General features: G+C 42.9%; 1 protein-coding gene across 1 annotated transcript in view; it reads right to left on the minus strand.

Annotated features, from left to right (window-relative positions):
* Positions 1-13,060, minus strand: part of LOC103361988 (serine/threonine-protein kinase WNK2) — a 43,928-nt gene that overhangs the window by 13,197 nt on the left and 17,671 nt on the right. Inside the window, exons 6-18 of the mRNA XM_008288225.1 lie at positions 10,974-11,062; positions 10,262-10,481; positions 8,193-8,472; positions 7,992-8,107; positions 6,768-7,652; positions 4,967-6,130; positions 4,113-4,307; positions 2,646-2,990; positions 2,390-2,433; positions 1,280-1,439; positions 1,068-1,184; positions 602-772; positions 286-328 (exon numbers count right to left, since the gene is read on the minus strand). Coding sequence (XP_008286447.1) covers positions 286-328; positions 602-772; positions 1,068-1,184; positions 1,280-1,439; positions 2,390-2,433; positions 2,646-2,990; positions 4,113-4,307; positions 4,967-6,130; positions 6,768-7,652; positions 7,992-8,107; positions 8,193-8,472; positions 10,262-10,481; positions 10,974-11,062 — 3,829 coding nt within the window. The remainder of the gene's footprint in view (positions 1-285; positions 329-601; positions 773-1,067; positions 1,185-1,279; positions 1,440-2,389; positions 2,434-2,645; positions 2,991-4,112; positions 4,308-4,966; positions 6,131-6,767; positions 7,653-7,991; positions 8,108-8,192; positions 8,473-10,261; positions 10,482-10,973; positions 11,063-13,060) is intronic.

Genomic DNA, 13,060 nt, shown 5'->3' on the forward strand with positions numbered 1-13,060 from the left:
TTTTTGGACTATGTGGGAGGAAGCCGGAGAACCCAGCGAGAACCCACACTGCATGGGGAGAACATGCAAACTCCACGCAGAAAGATCCCGGGTGTCCTCACCAGGATGCGAACTGGCGACCTTCTTGCTGCGAGGAAACGGTGCTAACCACCACTAGCCCTCCAATGTAACTTTAAAATAGAATTCTTGAGATGACAGATATAAATTGAAGTAGCTGAGTGTGGATTGAACTACAACTCCAAAGTGTTAGCAAATACACAAGTTTCAGCTGGTCAAACGCCTTACCATTTTGTTGGTACACTAGCTGTGGGGTGCTGGGTGCAGAAGCCTTTAAAAAAAAAAAAAAAAAAAAGGAAAGATTACTACAGAGATATGAAGCATTGGCATCAATTTAATGGAAACTTAAAAGGTTTTCCCAACCAGGAAAAAACTGGACCTCAGATATAAATTTAGTTAGATCAAAACGTAAGGCTGGTATTTTTGGCAGCACTGCATCCAAAATCATCTTGAGAGTGCTGTCAGGATGATGTACCCAAGGCAGCGACACTGGAAGACAGATTGCATCATTGCAACTCCAAACTGTCAACAGTTCTTTTCTCACCTCTGTTCGCAGTATACTAGCTCCTTCATTCTGTTTGGGGCTGCATCCCTGGTCAGAGTTCCTCTCACCCTCTGTGTCCTCACTCAGCATGTCCTCAGCCTTGTCCACAATGTCCTTCAGCTGCTCAATGAAGACCTCTTTTTCCAGAGGCAGAATGAAATCATTCTCAACCTAAAGAAATTAAAGGTCTTATCTTAACAAGTAATATTTAACATGCGAGTAGTTATGCCATTAAATATTCATCCGTCTATCTATAAATATGCCCAATATGAGTAGTTGGCATTGGAGGAGAGAGAAAGAGCAAGACAGATGAGGAATTTTTTGCTGCATTGCAGCTGAAAATAGCAAACAGGGAGTTTCAGGGTTCTGAAGCCAGAAGAACGCATCTTGGACCATGCATATCTTAATGACACTATGAAAACTTTTTGCCTCAAGTGAATTTGCAGCAACTTTGCCTCCTACATACCATGTATGTAGCAATCTCTTCGGGTGCATCTCCATCGAGGTCAAATTTGAATGTGACCATTTTATGGTTATGAGTTTCCAGCTGGCACTCTACCATTTTATCCCCAGTGTTACACACCTGCAAAAAGAGCAAACACAATACATACATTGTCTGGTGTTAGATTCTTTTAACATGGGCTTAAATCCTTGCTGGAATATATTTTTTCTACTTACATTGAGCATGCTGAGCTTTGGTCTACTAATCTTCTCTTGCCGAGAACGAGTGCGTGTGGACCTGCGGTGGTGTTTGCGGACTTTACTGTCACCTTTACCTCCATGTATCCCTTCATAACCATCGCTCATTTCCTTTCCTGATGTAGCATCAGAGTTGACACTGGTTTTGGGGATGAAAAGCATTTAAAATAATCAGTACAAATATATTGTCATTTACTAAATACACAGCACTGCATTAGAGGTTTTCATGATTCCAATGCATCCAACTGACCAGCAACATACATGCACACAAAGTTTTGATAAATAACCATAAATTACCTTCTGAAATTTAAAACATAAGAAGCTTTATTATCACACAATAAAGATTTCATAATGGGAACGGGAAGAGGTTAAAGGTCTTTACTGCCTCTCTTTAACTTAAGCTTATGAAAAGATTTTGTCAAATTTACCCTGCAAGCTGCTCTGGAATGCCTGCAGGATTTGGCAGAAATCTAATTTATCAGCTATGGGTGACACTAAACTCAACATGAGCTTAAAGGGGATATAGATCTGTAGGGGATTAGCTATCAGTTATCTATTATGAAATAAGTTCTTTTGCTGGTTACAATGCCATGAGTAATTAACAGATGCGATTAAAGTGTTAATCTGACTGCACTCCAGTTTTACAAACATGTTTGTGTCTATCTGAAAGGCTGTCCTTTTGTCATATTACACAACAAATAAAATGCAAGCAGGACCATAAAAAGGGGGGTGGGAAGAGTCTTTGCCTTGGGAGGTTTAAATCAAAACAGCAAAAGCAATGTAGCCAACCAGTGGTTACAAGTCGCACTTTTCAGAGGTTTGGTGTTGCTACTATACTATCAGTGTAAACAACAGACCTTTAAAATATCTTAAGTTTGGGCAAATATAGGTTCAAAGATTATTAAAAACCACATGCTTTATGTCAACATTCATGTCACTGTTTATCAGGCAGGATGTTCCACCAGGGATTAGTGCACATTTAACAGCCCCTAAGACTGGCTGAGTTTACTCTGATTAAATATGCATTCTTAAAATCGCAATCACCAACTTGTCACCTGCAAAGATAGCTAAGGGGAAAAAAACTAGTACCTGTCATAGCTATGTCCTCCAGTCTGTTTCTCCGCACCTTGATCCTACAGATAACAAATGCACAGATAAACAACTAAAGAAAATAGTGGAATAATGGAAAGTATTAGATGTACCAGACATTTAATATGAGATATTTTGAAAGTGAATTGAAGAGAAATACATCACATTAGCCTGGTAGCTATGTTAACAAAAACTAACAGAGAAAGAATATGTAGTAAGAACTTAAAAAGTGTTTAACTGAATAGTGTGTCCATACCTCAGTGTTTATCTCTGTTGGAGCCTGACCTGCAGCTCCTGCGTGAGTACTGAGCGGTTTCTGCTGAGTCAAACTGGAACTGGCAGACCCAGACGATGTTCTCTGAGAATCAGAGGACTGCAGCACAGGAACTTGGCTTTGAACCTGACTCTGGGGCTGGGCCTGTGGGGGCAGCTGGCATGGGCTTACGTTGTCCAGCTGGGAAGCCGTTGTGGCTGTGCCCATTTCTGTCCCGTTCAGCACAGGTGAGGAAAAGGTTGTGGGTTGTGTAAGCTTAGCAGGCTGGGCTGGTTCAGTGCAGGAGACAAGCTCAGGATGGCTGTTCTGGGCCAGTTGAGGAACCTGCTATAAAAGAAACACAAGATAACACATTTGTATTACAAATGTCCGTAATGAAATAACAGTGGCACATTCTAAATCCTTTGCAGGCATTTAGAGATATTTAAATGTGTACACGGCCATTGTGTATTTTCTTGATAAGAATTCCTTCCAAACTATTCTACAGGACTTCCATCTCTGAAGTATTTGCAATAGCTTGTATAAGCAAAGACTTCTCCCATTTTTTTCTTCCAGAAAATTTGATTAATATGAGTGTAACATATTCAAACATTCATTATTTTCTCCACAGCTACTCTAAAACAAAGAATTTTGTGATGCAAAACATGTAAAAACCATCTAACAGAGATGATCACAATCACATGTTTACCTTCAGTAAAACCACCCTTCATATACACACACTTCAATTTCAGTTCACACCTCCTTGGTAAACATATGTGCTCCATTGCAGCTGTTATAATTACCTGTATCAGAGTGCTGCCATTTGTGGTAGGGTGTGTGTTCTGACACGGGGCAGTGTGTGTGTGTATGGGGTGGGAGGTTAATGCTGATATAAATGCAGGTTGTGCATGAGAAGCCTCAACCCTAGCACTCTGCTGCAGAACAGCAGGGGGTTGGTGCTGTGGGGATATGGGTTCCACTTTTCCCAGCACAAGTGAGGGGGAAGGTATGAGGGACACTGGGATGGGTGAAACTAATGTGTTCTCAATGTGCAGGGGAGAGAGGGGAGAGACAGACGGAGTTACAGGGAGAGCATGTCCGGGGGAAAGGAAGATGTGATTAAGAGAAGAGGAGATTGAAGGTTGAGGAGCAGTGCAGGAGTGAGGGTAGGAGGATTCATAGTCAGTCACAGCTGGCATCACCTGGACTGTGGGATACTGTGAAGGACACTGAGGGGAAAAGAAAAAAAGCAAGAAACAGGAAAAAATCAAATAGTCTAGAGGAAAAAAAGGTTCAAACATAGGAGGAAGATGCACCAAAACAACTTGCTTCAAGTCAATATTGTTATTGGTCTTTAAATGTAATGCAGGTTACAAAAAGAGAGACTCACAAAAACTCACACATGAAAAAAAGAAGGGGTTCTATACAGATAAGACATTTGTGAAAGTAGAGAAAACAGTTTGACAATACCTGGGTCTGGTGTGATGGTGGGAGTGAGGCTGAAATCTGCAGAGGCTGCAGTTGTTGGTGGACAGTAGTCTGAGTCATTAACTGTTGAGGAGGAAGTGCCTGTGCTGGCACACTGGAAGCTGTCTGGCTGATATTCTGTCCATGGCCCTGTCCATCTTGTCCATGCTGTGAAATGATCTGACCAGAGGGGATATTCTACCAAGCAAAAACACAAACAAAAAGAATGGAGGAACTTCAATGAAGGCAGGGATTACACTTTCATTCCTCAGTTTGCAAATCTGTATTTCCTGCTATTGACCCAGTTCAAAGTAGCTCACATTTTCCATCCTGTCCCTGTGTCTGGAATTGGTCAGAACCTTCTGCACACACTAGAGCACTTTGTACCACAAAACAGAGCAAGCCTAAAAGAGCTGGTGGATACAGCCGCTAAAACCACTGTTATTGTTTTCATTACTGTTTCCATTATCTCTCTGTTGGCTGATGTCCGAGGAAACTCCTCTTTATTGGACTGTTCATTTTTCATTCATCTACTGTCCACCAATGCAGCTGTTTCCAATAGAGCTAAAACAAATCAAAACCAGGCATGATAATATCGGTAGTATGAAAACTACATAGCCATTATTAACTATGGTAACTTGCAGAATTATTTTCTTTGTCCTGCAGTGACATATTCTGTTAAGACAAAGGTGATCTACCTAATTTAGGAAAGCAGTGAAGCGAAGATAAGACAAATTGATGAAAACTAAAGACAGGCTGAGGTCAGAGGAGGGAAAACAAGCAAAATTCATAACTGGGGAACTAAGTTCGCTACACTAGACTATACTGCATGGTGACCATTGACATTTTACACTCACCTGTTGCGTGATATGTGCAGCTTGGCTTTGCTGGGAAGAATTTGGAAGGCTCTGATGAGTCGCTACCCGGCTAGCTCCTCCGTAATTCTCTGGGGCAGCAACAGAATGTGCAGGTAGGTGCCGACTCTGACCTGGAGCAGTCTGATGGTGGGCAGACTGTGCATAGCTCTGAGAGACAGCATCAGGTGGCCCTGCAGCAGGGTAACTCTGATGTTTGGCTGCAATTGGGGTTGCTGTGGGATGGGGCTGATACTGAGATACATCATGACTCTGCTGTGGAATCACTGTCTGCATGGTTGTTTGACTGTGCTGCTGTAGAGGTGGGGTTTGTACTTGTTGCTGTGTAGAACAATGAAAACTTTGAGATTGGATAGTAGGCTGTTGTGCCATTTGTTGGTGTATGGTATGCATGGTTTCTTGGTTATGCTGGAGTTGAGGCTGAATATAAGCCTGAGCAGCATTTTGCACATGTTGTATACTGGATTGCGTGTTTTGTGGTAAGGGCTGTTGGTGTTCTTGCTGAATGGATATTTGCTGACTGTAAAGTGCTGGTGTGGAGGAGCTTTGACCAGGCTGCTGACTGGGCAGTTTGACTGAGGCTTGGACCTGCTGCAGTGCGCTGGGAGCTTGTGCAGGTTGACACTGAATTGTGGCTGCCATATTTGGGGCTACAGATGCAAGAGGGCAGCTTTGTGCTGGCTGCTGTGCTGGCAAGGTGTTTGCTGCATTCTGTTGTTGGACTGATGCAGGATATCCTGATGCAGACTGAGCCTTTTCTTGAGTTAGGGCCACAGAGTTTTGGCAAGTTTGCTGAACTTGCAAAGGAAAAGTCAAAGAGCTTGTGGCTGTTGCCTGCTGCTGTTGGTGGCCTAGTGCTTGATAGCTCTGTGCCACATGTGGCGGCACAGCTGATGCTGCAATACTAGCTGCAGCTTGGGATTGCTGCACACTTTGAGGTGTGTAGCTAACAGCACCGGCTCCGTGCTGGATGTTGACTGAACATAGACTGGCTGGAGCTGGTGTTGCAGCACTGGGTTGACCGGCATATGGAGCAGCAGGGTAGCTGTGTCCAGGTTGGAGGTACTGCGGTGGTGTGTTCACTGCTGTGCTGGAAGAGGGAAGGCCGTGGACAGAGGGTTGATTCTGGTGACCTACAGAACTGGCCTAAGGAAACACATGCGAGAAATTCAAGTTAGTCTCTCTTGGGAGTGAATTTTCTAGTCAATATTAAATCCGCAAAAGATAATAAGCGCGCAAATTACATTAAGTTCTACAGGATGCAAGTATAATAAGAGGATGAGGGATAAAAATAAGTTAATTAAACAACTGTTTCAACAATGAACAGGCATTGACAGGTGTGAGCTAAAATGAGGACACAAAGAGGAAACAGTAGGAGAGACAAAGAGGATGGAAATCAGACAGCCACCACTTCTTCAATTAGAGGCCCTCTACCCTTGGCAAGCGAAGGAGGAAGACAGCTGTTGCACTGGGCTAGTAAAGCAAAGGGAAATGTTAAAATCTAGGTCAGTTGTAGAAGGGATCGGTTAAGGTTAATCAGCAGGGACATGAAGTCTGTTAGAAGTTGCACCATTGTCCTTCGGCACTAGCAAGCTGGTGATTTTAAAGACGGCGGTCAGCGCTGTAGACCTATGAAAGCAGCAAGAGTCAAAAAGTAGACAGGAGATCAGACCAGCCCCATGCAGAATAATGCTATACCTCCTACAGGCTGGAAGAAGTCTGTTAATCAGGTGCTCGCCCCATTACAGGAAACTAAAGCAACTTGTTCACTACTGTGACCTACCACTCCTACAGCCCTGGTAACTTGTTGCTCTGTGGCACAGCATCTGTCCTCACAATCCTGGAGAGATTCTTGGTCCCCAACCAAACTGCCAAACTGGAGAGGACTCTTAAGGCCACAGTCATCATTGCTGCCGGTAGGCCTGTGGGCAGCTGAGGAGTGCAGCAGGGAGGCTTGGGTGGGTGTGGTGTGGCAAGGGGCTGCCTTGCGGCTGATTATATTAAATAGGGACTGCTGCAGCAGTGAGAAATTGGAATCGCTTGAACCTTTTAGGTGTCCTTTTGGATGGTGTCTAAAGTCACAAGGACAGTGGTGTGTTGGCATGACAACAGAAAGGCGGCGATGGCTCCCATCTTGTGACTTCAATAGAAGCAAAGAAAGGCAGGCCTGGCACATGGGGCTTCTATGCATTGCTAAATGGTGGCTATGATGAGAGGTTAGGCTCAAAAGACTACTCAGGTCAGAGTGTCTGCGCCCACCAGCCGCAGGCAGCATTAAATTCTCACTGGTGGCCTCTGATGGTGGTCTGATGCTGGTATCACTAAGACGGCGGTACTCAGAAGGCGAAGATACAGGTGACACTTTCAGCACTGGCAGAGCAATCTGGGCGGGAAACCCATCCGCAGCCTCTGAGTGAAACTTAGTAGGGCTGAGTTCCAACTGGTTCTCTGGTACCGTAGGGGTTGGACTGATTGGTCTCTGAGACTGAATGAGGGCATGGAGTTGAGCAATGTGGTTTGCCCTTTGAGTGTCAATAACAGGGGCGCTTCCTCTCCGGCCTGCAGCTCCCAATTGAGTCCTGAGCCCTGGGCCCAACGTTGTCCCCTGCAATTCACTCTTTCCACAGGAGTGAGGTCGATCTGTCAGACAAGGGCTACTGCTCTGGCACTGACCAAGGAACAACCCAGAAGCAAAATACAAGTTACTCATAATGAACATAACATAACCCCAAAGAAAAGAACTACATGATGAAATGAAGGGAAAACAAACTTGTTTGCATGGGTGCACAAAGACATGAGAAACACATTTGCATGAAATGTGCACAACAGTCTTAAGATTGATGTGCAAATGTCCAAAACATGTGTATGCATGTTTGTAAGCGTGTAATTACAGTGCTTGTGTTCAAGTCTGAGGTCATGTGAGCAATGGCTGGTTTCAACAAGAGTGTGTATTTTATATCTCTGAATGTACATGGTCCACCAGGGTGTTTAAGCTTCTGATACAGACCTGCTGTGTTGCCATAGTAATAGGCTCCAGCAGGGACTGGTAGAGGACACTCTGCTGGCTGCTGTGGGAGTCTGAGTACACAGTGGAGCCCATGCCACTATCAAGTGTGCCGTCTGCTGCAGAAACACAAATCTTGCACTCATAAAAAAGTCCAAGATTAAACCAACGTGTCTTTGAGTGGGCAAGAACAGAATCTCTTACATGTCACTGAGGTGGCACTGGCTGGTAGGTTATGCAGCCTGTTGTGCTGGTCTGCCTCTGGCTCTTCTGGTTCCAGCAAAAGGGGCTGTCCTACATGTGGAGCCCCAGCAGAGGTGCCCTGAGATGGTGTCATCTGGAGCCTGTGTCCTCCCTCACCCCGATCCATTAGAACTGCAGCGGACGCTGTTCTCTCTCTTCTCCATTTGATCAGTGCCACACGATCCCTGATCGACTTTCCCACAGTCTTTGCATCACTCTCGTGGAAGAAGCCAGACTCCACCTGACAAAGAAAAGGGAAGAGCATGACTTCCAGGATATTTTTAGCATTGAGCATGTGAGCAGAGAGAGGGTGCATTAAAAAGGGGAGTGTGTGAGGCAGAGAGAAAGAGCAAGAAAAGGAAGGAACAGAAAATCTATTTTAAGGGGATCAGAGCAGTGGGGAATCATTCCCTTTGTCAGCAGCTTGGTTCACAATAGAACTGTCTGGACCGCTACATCTGCAAATAAAGATAAACACACAATGCATAGAACACCTGGTTATACATGTGAAACTTAAATAAAGACTATATTTTTTCTCAAAGCCTAAACAAATTTTTAACTGACTGTTGATGATGGCCAACTGAGTTGAAGTTGAAGTTAATACTTAAGCAAAACAAGACGAGTAAAGCATTTATTCTGCACATATTATAACTAAACTTATTTAAATAAATCAGTAAAGCAATAGGGCATTATTAGCACAAAAGCCAGACAGAATGGCCAGGGAAAGGAGTCTGGGATTCTCAGTGAAGAAAAATATTACACATCTGACGTTGCCTGTCTGTAGAGGAATAACTCATTAGACTGGATAACAAGTGGCATGGCAGCCAGCGAGGTTGCTGGTCCTGTAATCTCTTTGTGCTATTGGTCCACATCTGCTTTCATCCTAAGGTGATTGTTAGAGAGAGCCTTAATTTTATTTCCAGATTCATAGCATGATCAAGGCCTCACTGGCACAGATAAATTGAGGGGAAGAGAGCAAGGCAAGAAAGGAGGAGAACAGTATGGAAGAGAAAGGGCAACAATGAAAATTAAGACACTGGTTAAAACACTAGGCCAGGCCATGAAAGCTAGACATATCACCGTCACTGGATCAGCTAGCTGAACATCAATCTGAATCTGAGGTAAAACACACCTTACTAAAAATGAGTATGAAGAACCCTCAGCTAAGAGCCTCCAAACATCTGTCTTTCGCTCCTAAATTCAAACGTAGTATACAAGCACGTATTTTTTTAATCTGATATTGCACTAATATCTACATTGCAGATGACCCCGTGTCCTGATGTTACAGGACATAAACGTTTCAAAAAAGCTTTTTTCAATGTAAGCTGTTGAAGGCCATTTTTAATAGTTCAACAAAAAGGACCAACTTAAATAATTTCTCCTGCATTATTCTCACTAAATGTGGGAGAGTTTCAATTAATGTGTACAAGTTTTCGTTTTTCCCAAAACCTGTTCTAGCCTGCCAGAAAGCAAAGCCTAATAATACTAATGTTTACATTCTCCACCTGAAGTTAAGTCAATAGTCTCCTTGCACTGATACCCCTATTAAGGACATTTTTATGATGTTGAAGAATGTTAGATGAACGATATAAAGGCTTGGAGAAGATGTTATCAAGACTCCCACACAGAGAAATGTAATTTTTTTTTCTGGCTGTGTTTTTATTGTTAGGCCTGAGTGCCTTATCTGAGGGGATCCACTGGAGAAACTATGTAAACAAAAGGAAAAAATAAAACTGCAATCACTGTATTCCTGTAACAGCAAGTTAGCATGAGCAATCTTCATTTTAGTATATTCTCAGATCACGACATAAAGGAACTACTAACAATTAGAACACACTAAGGCCAGAGGACACACAAAGTAGAAAAAAACTGTGTACCTAACTTGGGTTAAAACTAAATAATTACAAAAATTATTTCATACATGATGCCCATGTAAAACAAAGAGGTACAGAAGACAAGTGACAGGATTTTAAATCCAGATTTATCTTCAAATATTTGTTCATGTATGAAACCTTCAATTATTCACTCACCATTTCTTGTGCCACAACCTCAGGGACCTCCTTCTCCAGGTCAAACATGAACTCAATGGCTCCACTCTCTTTGTACTTCCCTTTTAACTTCTTGTGGTCTTCTACCCACAGTTTGAGAGCTATCGAGGCCTTTTTCCCATCATCCTCCTCCGCCAACTCCACCCTCACACCCGTGTCCTCAGCAAAGAAAGCATGGTTCAAGAGGTCCTTAATGGTGTACCTAGGAGAAGAAACAGCAAGTTCAGACTCTAGCACAGTGTCACACACACAATGCTGCCATTCATCTGTAATGTCGGTTTACAAATAGCTCTCGCTAGCTATGGTACAATACTCCTGCTATGTTGATAGTGAAGCGATATTTTGGCATAGTCTCACACAGTAATTATGTCATATACGGTCATGCATTACCTGAGATGCCCGGACAGTCACTTACTGAACCTAGTCATGCTTACATTAAAAAAAAAAAAACAACAAAAAAAAAAAACTCTGGAAGCTAATTAAGGTTTATTTTCTCCTCTGTACACAATCTAATTATGTAACAGAATTGAAAGACACCCTGCAGATACAGAGGGAAACTGCAATGCTGCTGAGATCCCAACTGTCAGCGCTGCAGCAATAAAGTGGGGGAGGCGAGACAAGGCACGAAAGATGAGAGGGCACCTTGTGGGCCTTGTTGGCTGGACACTATACAATGATGGGGACAGTCACTCACCGTTCCTCTTTCTTTTGGCAGATACACTCCCCAATGATCTCCTTGATTTCAGGATCCATGACCTTGTTGTAGCTGGCTGGCTTCACTCCCTGAGGAAAGGGAAATACAAACAAAACATTGTCGACATGCAATCAAAGGATGCTGTGTTGATGAGAAATAATGACAAAGGAAAAACAGAGGAAAGAGCATGTGGGGATGTTGTTTGTGGTATTCTGACTGTTTAGAACATCTTGAGTATTCACAGTAGGAGTGGGAGTGGTTTAGGAAGTTTGTGAGGGTTTGATACTCAAAAGACATGGCTGATTGTTACTTTTAAAATGACGAAATATTTGCTCAACACTCACAGTCCTGAGTAGGTCTATTGTTTTGCAGGTGCAGCAGTATGTGTGGTGTATATAAAACCTGTGAAATCATTAATTCCTGCATAAAGATATTTTCTGCATCAAAGATATACATGTAAAGTCTGTGCATGTGCTGGAATAACATGCTTACCAATTATGCAGCTGAATGCTGTATCCATTCAGGGCATAAACACATAGTATAATGCTATCAGGGTTTCTCTTTGATCAATTGCCTCTTAATATCCCACAGTGGTCCCTGCAGGACACTAATATGAATACAGTAACAATGCAGAAAACGGTATCTAGAGACAGCTGCACTGATGCTGCCCAACCATTAATATGTGCACAGAAGCTCTCCCTCCTTTAACAGCAGGTGAAAGAGTTATCTCTTAGTTTCCAACCCTGCCAAGACTCAATAGTGGAAAATCAATAGTCTTCATCAAATCAGGAAGTCTACCACGACTTTAGACACCCCCTAATTTGACAAGAGTTTGCAGTATTTTTTGCTAGTAGAGGAAAGCAAACTGAAATAAAAGCAAATACAGCCTTTAGGCTTTATTTAATAAACACAAAAGAGATTTGGACTCCCTCTGTGACTCCGTATGGCTCATTACATTTTTCACCCAAATTTAAGACTGAGGATCCGTCTACCTGAAGACAGTACAGATCTTGTACTCTGAACAACTCTCCAGACTTATTTTATTCTGACACTGCTAAAAAAAACAAAAACAAACATGTCTTTGACCTTGCTATTTCCAATTGTACAGGTTTGTGAAGCATGACTGTGAAATATTACAAAATGAATGCTACCAGCAGGGTCTCTTTGCAAAGGCAGTGGAATAATCAAGCATTTGTGCTAACGCTTCTCGAAACAAAATCACATATAGCTCATTTGGACTGCTAAAGGAATTATCATTTTCAAAAGTATTGCTATATAAATATACTAATTTCTTTGTTCAAATTATCAGCACATTCCATCCATCCATTATCTATACACCGCTTAACCCTCATTTGGGTCGGAGGGGGGGGCTGGAGTCTATCCCAGCTGACTTAGGGCGAAGGCAGGGGACACCCTGGACAGGTCGCCAGTCTATTGCAGGGCTACACTTAAAGACAGACAACCAAGCACACTCACATTTACACCTACGGACAATTTAGAATCACCAATTAACCTCAACATGTTTTTGTACTTGTGGGAGGAAACCGGAGAACCCGGAGAGAACCCACACTGCACGGGGAGAACATGCAAACTCCACGCAGAAAGATTCCAACGCGAACCGGCAACCTTCTTGCTGTGAGGCAACAGTGCTAACCAACTGCGCCACCTTGCAGCCCTATCATCCATCCATCCAATATCTATACATCGCTTAATCCTCACTAGGGTTGCGGGGGGGCTGGAGCCTATCCCAACCGACTTAGGGCGAAGGCAGGGCAGCCCTATCAGCACATTCATTATGTCAAATTTGTTGCAATGTGCAATTAGTGGAGCCCCCTTTTGTTTGCATAGCTATACTCTTAGAAATTGAAGGAGTCATCGGATTTTCAACTTTCCGAAAGCTCTTGAACTAAAAATGTGTGATTTTTGCTTTCATCGAACAAATCTAATCTAAGTTTATAATTGCACCATTTATCAAAATTACTTTATTCTGCAGGTCTCATTTTAAACTTCACCAATACAAACTGTATGCATTAACCTGAACTACAAGTTTCACACTTCTCGCACAACCAAGAAGCCATGACTGACTC

This window comes from Stegastes partitus, unplaced genomic scaffold (assembly GCF_000690725.1).
Source record: "Stegastes partitus isolate 25-593 unplaced genomic scaffold, Stegastes_partitus-1.0.2 Scaffold548, whole genome shotgun sequence".
NCBI lineage: Eukaryota > Metazoa > Chordata > Actinopteri > Pomacentridae > Stegastes > Stegastes partitus.